Source organism: Pelophylax lessonae (genome assembly GCF_965119305.1).
Source record: "Pelophylax lessonae genome assembly, chromosome: 4".
Classification (NCBI taxonomy): Eukaryota; Metazoa; Chordata; class Amphibia; order Anura; family Ranidae; genus Pelophylax; species Pelophylax lessonae.
In genome coordinates, this window is record NC_138771.1 from 547,118,464 (window position 1) to 547,134,113 (window position 15,650).

At 44.4% G+C, this 15,650-nt stretch overlaps 1 protein-coding gene across 1 annotated transcript in view; it reads right to left on the reverse strand.

Annotated features, from left to right (window-relative positions):
- Window positions 1–15,650, reverse strand: part of SNRNP200 (small nuclear ribonucleoprotein U5 subunit 200) — an 84,583-nt gene that overhangs the window by 43,239 nt on the left and 25,694 nt on the right. Inside the window, exons 21-27 of the mRNA XM_082253285.1 lie at window positions 15,224–15,421; window positions 14,966–15,118; window positions 14,705–14,785; window positions 14,545–14,628; window positions 13,732–13,838; window positions 13,539–13,657; window positions 3,994–4,148 (exon numbers count right to left, since the gene is read on the reverse strand). Coding sequence (XP_082109411.1) covers window positions 3,994–4,148; window positions 13,539–13,657; window positions 13,732–13,838; window positions 14,545–14,628; window positions 14,705–14,785; window positions 14,966–15,118; window positions 15,224–15,421 — 897 coding nt within the window. The remainder of the gene's footprint in view (window positions 1–3,993; window positions 4,149–13,538; window positions 13,658–13,731; window positions 13,839–14,544; window positions 14,629–14,704; window positions 14,786–14,965; window positions 15,119–15,223; window positions 15,422–15,650) is intronic.

A 15,650-nucleotide genomic window follows, 5' to 3' on the forward strand; every position in this document is an offset into this window, starting at 1 on the left:
AGAGGGCTTAATTCAAAGACACCCCCAAAATCAAAGTGAAAAAATGATGTATAAGGGTAGTCTATTTTGCTGAAATTTTCATTGTAGCAACTCAAAAATGGTACTTAGTTTGGCCCCCACATGCTTGTATGCATGCCTGGCAATGTTGTGGCATGCTCCTAATGAGACGACGAATGGTGTCCAGGGGTATTTCCTCCAAGATCTGGACCAGGACATCACTGAGCTCCTGAACAGACTGAGGTGCAACCTGGCGGTGCCAGATGGACCGAAACAGAGTGCCCTCAGACCCCCCTCAACATGAAGTCGGTTTCTGATTGTTTGGAAAGTGGTCTGCTGGAGGTCGTTTTGTAGGGCTCTGGCAGTGCGCATCCTGTTCCTTTTGCCCAAAAGAGCAGATACCGGGGTCCTGCTGATGGGTAAGGACCTTGTGTACAGCCCCGTCCAGCTCTCCTAGAGTAACTGCCTGTGTCCTGGAATCTCCTCCAGGCTCTTGAGACTGTGCTGGGAGACACAGCATACCTTCTGGCAATGGCATGTATTGATGTGCCATCCTGGAGGAGTTGGACTGCCTGTGCAACCTCTATAGTGTCCAGGTACCACCTCATACTACCAGTAATGACACTGGCCTTAGCCAAATGAAAAACTAGTGAAAAACTGTCAGAAAAGAGGAGTAGGGAAACAAAATGTCAGTAGCCTTTACCTGTAAAACCATTCCTGTTTTGGGGGGTTGTCCATTGTTGCCCATCCAATGCACCTGTTAATCAGTTTTAGCTGCTTTGATGTTAATGAAATTAACAACCCCCTCTGCTACTTAACTGACCAGATCAATATCCCAGGTGTTTAACTGAATTGATGCTATACTCCGATTGAAAAGTGTTCTTTTTGAGCAATATATATATATATATATATATATATATATATACACACATACACATACACACATATTATATATATATATATATATATATATATACACATACATACATTACACACACACACACACAATATATAGCTTTCAGAAATAGAAGTGTTAATAGTTTAAATTTATCAATTGACAAAATGGAAAGGGAATGAACAGAAAAGAAATTTGAATCAAATCAATAGTTGGTGTGACCACTCTGCCATCAAAACAGCAACAATTCTAGGTACACTTACAAAAAATCCACAGCAACCCCAGTGCCTATGTTTTCGTGCATAGGAACGTGGAAACAAGGCTAAGTGACTCAACTATGCATGAAAACATAGGAACTGGTGTGCAGAAAAATGGCCGCAGTTGCTCTGAACTGATGAGTCAAGATTTGAAAGATTTGGCTGTAGCAGCAGTGAGTTTGTTCACTGAACTTCTGGAGAGCAATACAATAACGAGTGTCTGCAGGCTACTGTGATGCATGAAGGAGGTTCCTTGCAAGTTTGGGGCTGCATTTCAGAATATGTGGCTGAAGATTTGGTAAGGATTAATGGTGTCCTCACTGCTGAGAAATACAGGCAGATGGGTTCTCTTGTGAATGGTCTCTCTTGATGTGGAGTATGCAGTTTCTGCCAATTCAGTTTTATCATGCATGAGTTTTGTGGGCTGTACTGATAGCAAGTGCAAAATTCCAAGCATTGTAGCTTTAAGGGCCTTCTACCTAATAAGAGGTAGAGGAGGATATGGCAATATCAGTGTTCCCTGTGTTTAGTGCTAACAAAGCAGGAGAGTGGTCCAAGATAGCTCTTGGTAAATATTTTGTCTCATATGAATGAAGCCAGTTCCCGGGAGACTAAAAACAGATCTATTAAGGATAAGGTGTGATGGAAACGAGACTAGCACAAGTATTTTCCCAGCATGGGGAATATACACCGACATCGATCAACTAGGACACAGGTGTCAAACAAGGCCCGCAGGCCGAATGCGGCCCCCCAGGCCATTTCATGTGGCCCTCGCACCTCTCCTGCAGCTGCAGCACCCCCCTTGTCTCTGCCCCCACCTTGTCTCTGTAGTCTACAGCAGAGGAAAGAAATCCTTTGCCAGATCCTGCACTCCTCTGTGCAGCTGTAGTAAGGCTCCTCTTTGCCCCCCCAGGACATGGGGTGCTCTGGACATCTAATTCTACAGATATAACAGGCCCTTTGAGGGCAACCATAATGCTGATGCGGCCCACAATGAAATGGAGTTTGACACCCCTGAACTAGGACATATTTCTCTACACAAAATACTAAGGGCATATATTAACAAGGATCTCCAGACCTAAACCCTATTGAGCATCTGTGGGGCATCCTCAAGCAGAAGGTAGAGGAACGTAAGGTCTCTAACATCCACCAGATCCGTGATGTTGTCATGGAGGATTGGAAGAGGACTCCATGCCCAAGAGGATTAAGGCACTGCTGGAAAATAATGGTGGCCACACAAAATATTGACACGTTGGGCTTAATTTGGACATTTTCACTTAGAGGTGTACACACTTTTGTTGCCAGCGGTTTAGACATTAATGGCTGTGTGTTGAGTTATTTTGAGGGGACAGCAAATTTACACTGTTATACAAGCTGTACACTCACTACTTTACATTGTAGCAAAGAGTCATTTCATCAGTGTTTTCACATGAAACGATATAATAAAATATTTACAAAAAAGTGAGGGGTGTACTCATTTTTGTGAGATACTGTATATCAAATTAATAACAGTTAATGGTTTACCTATAAATTCCAACACCAGTATTACATAACATCCTAAGGGATCAGTCTTTAGGGGTTGACCTGTTACTGAGGGATTTATGGCGATACCCGTAAATATTCTCCTGGCATAAGAGGAGAATGTGGAATGGTAGGAACAGCCATTTTTCAACATTACAGTGCTAAGATTTTTAATCCTTGTGTGTTTCTCGACAATAGGTGAGGAAAATGGATATTATTCAAATACCAAGGAGCGTAGGTGCCTCCTACTTTTAACTGCTTGCCAACTGCCCGCCGCAGTTGTACGGCAGCAGTCCGGCGCTCCCAGGCAAAGCGTCGTACATGTACGGCGCTCACCTGGGAGGAGCTAGGGGGCGACCGCTCGTCAGCTGGGAAGCCAGCGCGTGTGACCGGTGGCTCCGATGGGCACTGGCCACTTGCGATCTCCCGCAGCAGTGAGAGAAGGACAGACGGCTGATGTAAACACAGCCGTCTGTCATTATCACTGAAGTAATGACAGAGGCTATGTGATCCTGCTATATAGGATCGCATGTCTCTGGGATTACTTCCCAAGCCACGCCCCCTGACAGTTAAAAATCACACCCATAGATACACGCTTAACCCCTTGATCACCAGTAAAGTTAACCCCTTTCCTGGTACCCCCCAAAAGTGTCAAAAATGTCAGTTAGGGGTCCGATCTGTCCGCCGCAATGTCACAGTCCCGCAAAAAAAAAAAAAAAAAACGCAGATCGCCGCCATTACTAGTTTCAAAAAAAAAAAAAAAAAATTTGTAGCAGAAAACAAATTGGCCTAAAATGTTAAATTTTGATTTTTACTTTTTTTTTTTTTTTGAGAATTTTATAAAAAAATTGTGAAAATTTTTAATTTTTTTCAAAATTGTAGTTTATTTTGTTTATAGCGCAAAAAATAAAAATCGCACAGGTGATCAAATACCACCAAAAGAAAGCTCTGTTTGTAAGAAAAAAAGGACATCAATTTTGTTTGGGTACAGCGTCGCAGGACTGCGCAATTGTCTGTTAAAGTCACGCAGTGCCGAATCGCAAAATAGGGCCTGGTCTTTGAGCAGCCAAATCCTCCGGGGCTAAAGTGGTTAATGTAACCCCAACAAACCTTACCAACAGATGCACATTGCAGCATACCACTACCATGTGTTGTGGTGTGCTACACTTAAAAAAAAAAAAAAAAGTACTCTTTTTGGTGTGATGCAGATTACTAAAATAATAAGCTGTATGCCTGGTAATGCAGTGCAAACGTGAGCACAGGATAAAAGTCTCCTTTAACACAGTGCATCATTTATCCTTTGTTAGTTTTTTTACAGCTTACCTTGTCATCCCACTGGAAGTCAGGGGTGACTGTCAGCTCTACTTTTAGAGTGGAACGAGTAATGGGCTGTAAGTGCACCGAGAGATCCAGCTTGGGGAATAAGTGAACATATTTATGGATGTTCTTTCCCATTTTCGGCATTCGGATCAGCTCACCTGTGGAAAGCAAACCAAGCAATAAGGAATTTAAATATGCAAAAACTAACAAACATCAAAGAGTCAAGTAAGTAAAATAAAGACACAAACAGCTGCTGTGGACTAATTCGCTGCAAAGTCTCAGTGTAATCACAAAAAAGAAAAAATGTGATGATGGCTGAATAAAAAGGACTTGAGGATACCACTTTGGAGAGATGAAACTACCTACATGACTGGGCCTCTTCCAACAGCAGCCCCCCAACAGTGACAGCCAAAGCAAAATTACAAGCCCTGTGTTCTGATGTGTTTTCAGCTGCTTGTGAGATTAAAGTGCAGCCACAAAAATGCTAGTAATTGTTTGTTGAAATTGTATTTAAGGTAGCATGGTGTCCACTGATTAGTAGCTTTGAGCTAAGAAATGGGCAAGGGTCCTTTGGTAGCAACTGTTAGGCAGTCATAAGTCCCGACTCTTTAGCAGGCTGACCTTGCGGCTCAATGACCCTGTTGACGAGCTTCAGGACAGGTCAATAAGGCCTAAAGATAGCAATAGAGCTAAAAAAAAAAAAAAAAAAAAAAAAAAAAAAAACTGTGTAGTCTGTTCCCTAAGGCTCAATTTCTAATGGTAGAAACAAATAATGGCCACAGCCCTTTCACTAAATTTGGCGACTCAATAGCAGTGGTCCCCCTTGTTAGTTCTTCACTTATATGGGGTTGCCTAGGGCGACTCCAGTCTGTATCCTAGCAGTGGTTTTATCCCTCTACACAACAATGGCTTTCCGGTGGCTCAGTGTCGCTCTCTCTGGGATGGTCCCCTCAGCACAGTCATCTCGTTGTACTCCATCTGCATAGCTATCCACCATTCCAAAGCCAACCTGATCTTGGGAGTCAGACACACTGGCAAATCCAAAGGCTCCTGATGTTTTTGTTACATAGTTACAGGATATTGAGCTGCAGCAGCTTTGGAATGGAACTGGGCATAGGGCGGCACAGTGGTGTAGTGGTTAGCACTTTCACCTAGCAGCAAGAGGGTCGCTAGTTTGAATCCCAACCACGACACTACCTGCCTGTAGTTTGCATGTTCTCCCTGTGCCTGCGTGGGTTTCCTCCGGGTACTCCGGTTTCCTCCCACACTCCAAAGACATGCTGGTAGGTTAATTGGATCCTGTATAAATTGGCCCTACTGTGTATGTATGCGAGTTAGGGACCTTAGATTGTAAGCTCCTTGAGGGCAGGGACTGATGTGAATGTGCAATGTATATTTAAAGCGCTGCGTAAATTGACAGCGCTATACAAGTACCTGAAAATAAATAAATAAATAGGGTACCACATCAAAGATGGCTACCATTTCTCCAGCATCTGCAGGCAGGTGCAAATACAGGGACTTTGCAATGACCTCAGGGATTGCTACAGGGCTCGACAAGACAGGCATTTCCTCTGAGGGATGTAGTAACTTCACCTGAGCTGTATCGAGGACTAAGCCTAAGTACCTCAGGCGGAACCAAGGCTGGCTTCTGAAGATTCAGCATCCAGTGGAACCTCTCCAGGAATTGTACCATCTGCAGGACATTAGTTGCTGGGCCAACTGCTCCCTTCAAACCAGGTCATCAAGGTACTCCCCAAAAGGCATGCTCCGGGTCCTCAAAAACCTCAGAACCAGAGCAAACACTTTAGTAAACACCCTGGGGGACATAGATAGGCTGAAGTGTTAGAGCCAATAAGATTTGATGGTGGCGATACTCTACTGTAAATCACAGAAAGCATTGGTGAGGTAGGAAAATAAGGATGTGTAGGCAGACATCCTCGACATGGTAGGACAACAGGAAGTCCTCCTGTTGAAGCGAAGCAATCACTGACCAGGGTGGACTTGCTGAGGCCCTGGAGGTCCAGAATAGGCTGAACATCTCCGTTTGGCTTTGGAAACAAAGCCTTTAGGGACAGAAGCAGTGAGACCTTTCCTCCGCAAACACCGAGTGCGATGACCTCTTGGGACAAGTCTATCCAAGAAAAACGCTATTTTTTTGCAAATTCTCAGAGTGCATAAACCTTGAGGGGAAACTTCAGCTTGTAGCCTATGGATACCATGCTGCAGGCCCAGTTATCTACAAGCAAGTGTTCACCCTCAAAGAGCAGCCTCTCAATTAGTTTCTTGCAGAGAAGTTCTGCCAACCGACACTTAAGCCATAGGATCCTTCCTTTTACAGACATAGTGCCCACTCACGAAAGCAGCCTTTTGGAGTCTTCCAAGGCAGCCATCAAGAAACTCAAGGCTCTCGGAAAGTCTTACAGAAGCTGCCAAAAGGCAGGATCTCCTGAGTCTGATTATCTAGAACAGAGTATATGATTCACCCAATTTTTTTCTAAGGACCTGGCAAGCTCACAGCACAGGATGCATAGCTGCTCTGTATGCAAGAGGAGGTATCTTTAAAAACTGGGACCTCATCCACCAGGACTGCTAGGATCATTTTTAAATTCTTCTTCCATGTAGCGCTGGTTTAGGCAGCTGTCATGACTCAAAACCAGTGCTTAAAGAAAGAAGTATTTAGCAGTGGTAACAAAACAGGATTAAACCCAAAAACAAAAATAGAATATATTCCAGCTTACTAATTCTTGGGGCCAATTTACCCTAATGCGGTTACCAGTGTTTTCCCGCACTAGAAAACGCAGGTCACCGAAATGACACACAGAAAATAAATTGTTTTCTATGTGTACGATTCACACTGAAATGCAGCTGGGAGCTGCGCTGCAGTGATGTGTAGCCTGCCCCCCTAAAACAAGGAAGATGTCAGCTATGGTCAGGGGTTCACTGCTATTTTCACTTTTCAGGGATCCACTGCAGGACAAAATTTGCAGGGGTCCTTCCTACAGAACGGAAAATTTCCTATCAAATCCTAACAGTAATTTTCCTTTCCTTATGGACTCCATTGCAGCATACGCATTGGTTAACCTGCCCTCTACTCCTCCTCTATAGGACCCCACTCCCATAAATCTTTGCTCTGAGCCAGAGGCCACGTTCCGTAACTAGCCTACTCATGACTCTGGGAGGGAACTCCTGCTGCCATGGAGACGTCCATCAGGAAAATAAAATTACGGTAAGTATTGATGTGAAATTTTCTGTTTTCCTGACAGCCTCCATGACAGCATATGTATGGGAAATAACTAGCAATACACACCCAGGTGGGCAATTGCAGAACAAAAGAAAAGGGTTTAATTTACACTGTCAACCGACAGGATTTGTAAACTAAAAATTAACAGAAGATAAAGAGGCCGGCTTAACACAATGTGCCATAAATGTATTGATTGGGGACCATAAGGCTGCCCTACCGATTACATTGGGAACCACATGCTGCAAAGCCGCCCAGGATGTAGACACACTCCTGGTCGAGTGAGCGGTCACCATCCCCAAAAGGAGCCCAGCCCTCGGCTATGTGAGCCTGTCGGATGGCCCAGACAATCCTTGCCACTTGTTATTTCCGGCAAAAAGAATGAACAGGCGTTCTGAAGCCTGAAGGAAGCTGTAGCTTGTAGCTGGAACTTCACAATATCAGAGAGATTCCTAGAACCAAAAGGAAGGCACTGCTGAGAGTCAAACTCAAGATTCCCTGTTTACTAGACATGCGCTTTAACAAACTAAGCCACAAATAAAAGGTCTAAAAGGACACAAGTTAGTACGCCAAAAGGTTGGCTGAAAAATTTCTTGGTTCCCATGATAACTGATATTCCCTTAGGAATTGGGTCATGCACAGGTAAAAGCACCACTCGATCTGGAAGAACGTGAAGAAAAGTTCTCCATGAGTTATGAATCAATCTCTAAGGCTTTTTATGCTGACGTGATAGCCAGAAGAAAGGCGAACATGACAGAGGCCACCCTAGAACACTCAGCTCCAATTCCCAAGAGGGAGATGTCAATTCGAAAACCTCCACTCACTCCGAGGCCTGAGCCTTGTTGATCCCTTGAAGAAAAGATGCCTAGACCTGGAAACACCTGTGAAGCTCAATAAAGCTGACACTTGTACACTGAAGGAGCTGATCGATTAAGCCAGATCTAAATCTGACTGGAGGCAGCCCAGAATATTCAGAACTTCTAGATCGGTACATGATCTGTCAGCAGCAGACATGTATTGCACAGACTTGACCAGATTTTCCCGTAAACTTTGTGTGTTCACTCTCCTAGCACTCGAGAGGAGATTACTCTTGAGGAGCAGCCTAGGACCTCCAATCTCAAGAACCAGACCGTCAGACATAACTGTGCTGGACATGGATGTAGAAATGCACCCAGTGACAGAAGGTCTGGCTTAATGAGAAGGGACACTGGGTTCCAGTAGCTAAACAGTGCTAGCAAGGGGAAACACCATGGCCTAATTGGCCAATAGGGCATCACTGCCACTACCTCCACAACTTCTGTTCAGGGTTTTCGTAGAAACCCGAGGATGACCGGGACTTTTAGAAACACACAGGACTCGCTGCATTTCAAATGATCCGTCAGGGCATATGCGCCTGAAAAAAACTCCACATGTAGAGACCAATCCTTGTTGTCCAACTGGACTCTGTTGGAATATTCTGGACTCTGGTAAAATAAGCCTTTAAGATATAAGCTCGAGTCTTCTGAGCCCAATTCATAGTTGGCTCCGCTTCTTGCAATAGAGAACAGGCTGTGAGTCCCCCCTTGTCTTAACAAAGAAGACCGCTGTAGTTTTAACCAGCCTAAGAGCACTGACGCTCCCTTGGTTATATGGTGAAAGGCCTGTAGGGTGCAGAGGGCTGCCTGTAGTTTCAGAATGTTCAACACAATCTTGTGAAATTGACAGCCGCGTCAGGCAGCAACCCCCCCCCCCCCCCCAATCCTGTATTGTGGTATCTGACATGCTTGTGAACCAGAAAATGAGGCAATAGAATGGCAAATGAGCCAGTTTCTCCATTGCAGCCACCAGGGGACTCACTCTCATGACTGAGGTTATGTAGATTACCTGAATTCTGTTTCCTGGCTACCACTGCTGGAGAAACCCCTTTCGGAAGGGCCGCCTTCTCTGGAGCATCCACTTGACCATTGGATCTGTAGACGCCATAGTGTCAATCATTTGCACAGTGAAAGGCACACAGGCGGGAAGACAAGGCCAGGAGTATTCTGTTCCAGAACATCGGGATCCAGAGACAAAGCAATGGTCCTCTTGATTAGATCGAACTGAGCCCCGAGGCACACGAGACTGAGTGGGCTCCAGGAGTCCCTTTTCTAGAATCAGACGCCTGACAGCTGCCATCTGTCTTCGGACAGTAGAAGAACATTCAAGTAACTATGCAGGCGTATGCTACTTGATTTGATAAAGCGCTTAACAACCAATAAGATCCTTAAAACACACAAGGTGATGTTGAAAGCCCGAATGGTAGACAAGCAAGCTGGAAATGGTCTTGATCAACGGCGAACCGAAGGAACTTGCAGAAGTCTTCCACAATGGGCACATGAAAGTAAGCATCTTTAGGTCTACTGGAAACAAGTCAGTCAGCTGGCTGGACCCCCTATGAATCAGGGACAATGTTTCCATCTTGAACTTCTCCTTTTGATGAAAATTGGTATAGATGCGTGAGGTCTAAAAATCGGCCTCCGCAAGCTGCTCCTCTTCATGACCATAAAGATAGGTGAGTACATGCCCTAAAATCACTTTGCGACACCAGTGACTTTACGTAATACAAAAGAGTATATGCTTAATTCTACCACAGAGTGAGGCAAAATCCATGTAAATAAATCCGAGATCAGGACTTCTGATGGACCATGCGGGTCCTGAAAAAGCCTGCTTTGTTTTAATAGTCTGAGGTTTAAACTCAGTAGCTTCTTGGATACCAGAGGTCAAGCTTTTAGCATACTTCTGAGGGGATATCTGGCCTCTTCACCAGCTCTTCTTAAAATCCAGACCTGATCTGTAAAAATGTGCGAACCTTGCACAATCTGAACTTTGTCCTCTAGACTGTCATATTCTGGCCTAGCAGGTACGGTCCTGAAGCAAGACCCAACTTGCCAACTGAAGCCCAGGGTTACGGTGCTTTTCAGCTTGCCATATAATAAAGCTCCCTCAAAAGGGATATTACACTAGGCTTGTTAGAGGCTGGATCAGTAAAGCCCAGGCCCCAGCCATAGCATTCACTTTCCCATAACTGACGGGAGCAAAACCCACGCCACTATGTGGATGAGGTCAGTTGAAGCCTCACCATGGAATGACACCTGCTCCGAACTACTGAATTTCTGAAAATGATCTTTAATACTGTGGCCACATTCTCCTTCCACGTTTCCATCACTTTAAACATGACCACAAGAGCCCCGGCCGACTATCAGGCCATTCACTGCATCTTCCAAGGAAGAGCGACATGCTTGCTTGCCTCATTAAGGCCTCAACAATTAGAGAGGCAGCCTTTAAATGCTTCACATCCTTATCTCTGAATAGACAGAGCTTGACCATCTTGCTCAAGCTCTATAGCTCGCGACCTTGCTCCACTCCAAAATTATGTCCCTCATTTCCGTTAGGAATGGGAAATTAAAACACTCCCTCTAGAGGTGCTTAAAGAACATCCTCTTGCTTTGCAGGAGACTACAGGTTCTTACTCATGTATATGCCCCCTTTATTGCCTTGACCAAAGGCGTCACAAGAGTAAAGGGACTCCTCCCGCTCTGTCTCGCTTTCTGAGGTCTTAGGATAGCTTGGACACAGAGAAAGATGTACACTGCTCAGGCAGTTGGAACTTCAAAGCCAGCCATGGGTGCAGGACCTCGGATCGCCACCGCAAACAGAATATAAGAGAAATGGCCGAACACCAAGCGATGGCTCACGATGAAAGGCTTTATTGAACAAGGATGCAAGGTACAGCAAAATGGGTGGTAGACCTGTTTCACACGACTCACAGCATGCTTGTTCACTACTGTAGTGAACAAGCACACTGAGTCGTGTGAAACAGGTCTACCATCCATTTAGCTGTACCTTGCATCCTTGTTCAATAAAGCCTTTCATCGTGAGCCATCGCCTGGTGTGCGGCCATTTCTCTTGTATCCTGTAGATGGATAGCTTGGTTAGGACGGTTACAGTTTTTCCTGGCCGTCCCTAGTGGGGACGTTACGGCTGTTGGACTTTGCATGTGGCTTGTACCCCATTCTTTAAGGGTTTTCTGCACTACACTCCTCACCAGAGATTGCATTTGCTGAAAATTACCATCCCCTTTTCCAACTGCCTGGGCTTTGTATGGCTCACTGAGAGACTTGCCCTCTTGGACCTAAGTCCTGCATCTGCAGCAGGCTCCTTCATTGGAGCAGCTGACACGGCGGTGGGTGTGGTGCCTAAACGTGGATTCAGAGCTTCGGTTATGAAGGCTGGACCTTGATGTTGACCAATGACGACTAAATCTGGAATAAGAATGTTGATGTGGTGACCTAATTAGGTCTTTATCATCTCTTGCCGTGTATTGTCAATCTGACCTAGAACTTAAAAACCTAAAAAGAAAACAAAACAGGGTAGAAAGGAAAGGGTTAAAAACCCAAAAGGAGTGCCCAGGATAGCGAGAAATGGAAAGGCTTAAACACACCCTCTCAACCCCGCTACACAAGGGCTGGCCACAAGGGGGGACAGTGATACATCAGTAGAGTGGAAACTGCACAGACAAACCAACCTGCACAGGTGCTAGAACCATCAGGATCAAACACAGGCACCACACAAGGGTGTTATTGCAGAGCATATACCTGTGATGATTGCACACAGCATTTAGGGAAACTGCTGCAAGTTGCCCACAGAGAAAACCCAAAATCAACAGTATTGACCGCTGACTGAATTTCTCCACTAATGACACCACCGCCACCCACAGCGCACATGCGCTGAGTGAGTCCCTGGGCAGGAGGCCAGGCAAGAAGAGAGCAGCAGCTTGGAAAGCAAATGCGTTTCAGCCGCAATAGGCCTGGAGACACTAGAACCAGGGACGAAAACAGACAAAAACACACAACTGCTGTCATGGAATATGCAAAAAAAAAAAAAAAGTATACATCACCGCACAAAGCAACCCCATGACTATGCCTGGATCCAGAAGACGCTGCTGGACGGGCCCAGGGCATTTATGGCCACCTACTAATAGCAAGGCTCTCAGGCCGTACTGCCGCTTTCCTTGCCAATAGCCAAGCTTAAAGAAGTAGTAAACTTCCATCTTTTAGTTTTACCTATAGGTAAGCTGATATTAAGGCTTACCTATAGGTAGTGTAAAGTAAGTAGGTTGACAAAAAGAACACAGCCTCTGTCTCAGAGCAAAGATTTATGGGAGTGGGGCCTATAGGGGAGGAGTGGAGGCGGGGTTAACCCATATGTATGCTGCCATGGAGTCTGTCAGGAAAAAGGGATATGTGAACCCAACCCATTGTCCCTCTCCCTTCTCCTCTGCCTGAATGAATCCATGTCTTGCAGAGGGTTAAACAGGCCTGTATAGCCCAGAAGGAAGTGACCACTCAGGTGAGAGGAGCGTCAACCCAAGCAAAAACATCTGTGTGGCAAGTCTATTGCAAAAAAAGACTTGTGTGCCAATACTTCCTGTGCCTGAACAAGTAGGCATCAATGCAGCTGAACAGGGTTGGAGCAAGGATGGTGCTGATGCTGGCTGCATATAGTGAGGTGTCAATGCAGAGTCCATAAATTTAGCAAACACATGTCCTGGAGTTTGATATGGCAGATGCGTACAATGACATCATCATGCAAGCCATACAAGAGCGTCCATTCACACACTACCACTGCTATAGGACACCCACTAGGAGAAAAAACTGACACCTACAGCCTCCAAACCCAGGGAACACTGACAAAGAGGGGCTGCCATAGCCACAATATACACAGAGGCACTCAGCTGACGTTTCAGGGCATTAGGCCCAAACTTCACCCATCACAGCAGGCCTTTAGGGACTTGACTTCCTTTTCAGAAGGTCACAAGGTACCCAGTATATCAGAGCTCACTACCCGCAGGATCCAGCAACAAACTGCATAAACTACAGGACATCCACACTCTTGCATGTGGAGACAGTACAGTCCCTCAGTCAAAAGGAGGCAAAATCCATCATACAGCACAAAATGGAGGCTTAGCTGAGCTAGAAGAGGTTAAGCCTAGATGTGGAGTCCCGCCTTTTTTTGCCCAGTGTTCATTTACCTGAAGGTGGCAGCATGACCCAAAATTCATTGTATTTTATATAATGTTCTCTTTGTTCTGTGATGTAAAATTAGCAAAAGGCTTAAAGTGCTATTGTTGAACTTTACTGCTGAAAACATTACCCTGCCTGACTGCCATGATTATCTGTCTAGAAAAGTATCAGGGGCTGGGAGACCATGAGTAAACATTATTAGCTATACCAGAAATCCCCTCTAATAGTTTAAGAAACTTGTACTGGCAGGATGCACCACAACTACTCACCTATTTCATTATGGTTGAGATCATATAAACGCTCAAAAGGGAAGTTTTTCTTTTCTATTTTCTTTACTACCTCCTCTGGGAGTTTCTTGAACTGGCGAAGAGGACACATGGACTGCCACCTATTAATAAAGGTCAAAGTTTAGAATGGTATATAGTGGACACAAACAACTGAAACAAAGAGAATGGTTCTTACATTCTCTTATCGATCATCTTGCAGAGATTTAAAGTCTTGTCTGTGAGCTGTGCCCATCCTCGGTTTAATACTATTTCAAATATTGCACGCATGAGTCGACCTGCAGACTGAAGACAAAAATGCAGAAGTTTTAACCACTGGTTGACAAACTGCAGTACAAAAACATCAGGGATGACTTCACTCAAGGATTATGATTTTATATTTGCATCAACTTAATCCTAAACAGCCCCCCCAATGTTACCTATAAAACCAAATACAGACCTAAAATCAGCAAACATGGACCAGAAACCACAGCCTATACAGCGAAGTGCTCCTATTCTTCCCTGCAATCTTTCTGATTAAGGACCACAGAGAAAAGGCTGTGCATTATGCAGGAGTTACGTCAAAGCCATGTCACCTGCAATCCGATGAGGGAGCACGGGGGTGAGAGCAGAGCTCTGAGGTATAAGCCCTTTTAGTAGGTTGCACAGCAAAATTAAAAGCAGAAGGCTATTGCTCCTCCACTTGTGAGCTATACCCCACTGGCCAAGCAGTAAGAGCGCAAATTTTAGCTTAGTGTCCTAGATCCATGGAGATCACTAGCTCCACAAGTGTTAATAAAAAGCTACAGACACAAGTTCATAGAAGCAACTCCATATAAAGTTTTTTCTTTTCAAGTATGCAGTAGTTGAATCTCTGTCATGTAATTGCTCTCTATGCTTTCTTGTCCCTGTGACACCTAATCCAGGTCTGTGTTCTGTATTTTGTAGTGTCAAAAAAGGACACTTGTCCAAAAGGATACAGGAAAAACAAGTGCAGACCTGCGTACAGTACCTGTGTGACATACACCATATCTGCCATTAGAGCAAAACCTTCCAGTTTCAACTGAGAGATGAAGGCCTGGAGCAAGACATTGATCTGCAGAAAGAGGGGAAAGGGATTAGATAGGAACATGCAGTTCATTTCCAAGGACAGTAAGGGAAGCTGGACACACCTTAGCACTTGGCTCCTCTATACTCTCCTTTACAGGTATTGGTACCCTTTCCAGCAGCTTCTGCAGCTCTAGCTTCTCTTCCTGCAAAACAGATAACATTAGTTATGGGAAGTGCATTACTCCAGCATGTACAATATTTTTTCAATGCAAATACAAATCCGAGATGCGCCTACTTTCATTCCATGTATTTATTCATTACTTGCAATTAATGTTACATTATAAGTCTTTACTTCCTTGCACCTGATTCTGGCCTTTACTCACCTCTCTGACGGTGATATTCTTGAACTCTGAAGACAATGAAAAGACACGAAACAGCTCGATCTCACTGAGTGTTGGCTTTAGGAGCTGATTGTATGTCTGCATAGACTCATTGGTGATGTAATAATGACTGGCAATACGGCCCAATTCAGTCACCTATAAAATAAAGCAGTTGCTGAGCTAGATAGATAATGGTCCAATATAAAATGGGTTTGTTGAGACAATAAAATTTCTCACATATAATGGTTCATATATTTATACCTGGAAATTGCCCATCTTCTTATCATACTTTAGCAAATTGTTCTTATCCAGCATTAAAGCTGCTGTGTGGATCAAATCCAGCCGTCTCTGCTCCAATAAGGGATCAGATTTCAGATCATCATGGGAAATTCCATACAGATTAGGAGAACGAAGCATACGTATGTACAGGTAAGTGTAACCTAGCCAGTTCACAGCATCCTACAAAAGACAGAACATATAAAAGCATATATGCATTTTTTTTCGGATGTAAAAGGAGTAATGTAAACAAGGATCACAACACATAATAAGAATCAAAGTACATCTTTAATACTGCTGTATGCTCTGTTAGGTCATTAAAAAGTACCTTTAAAAAATAAAAAGACTTGCATGATCTGGCTATTTATACTCAGCTCAAGAACACAGTATGTCTATAGGACCCTCCCCCTCC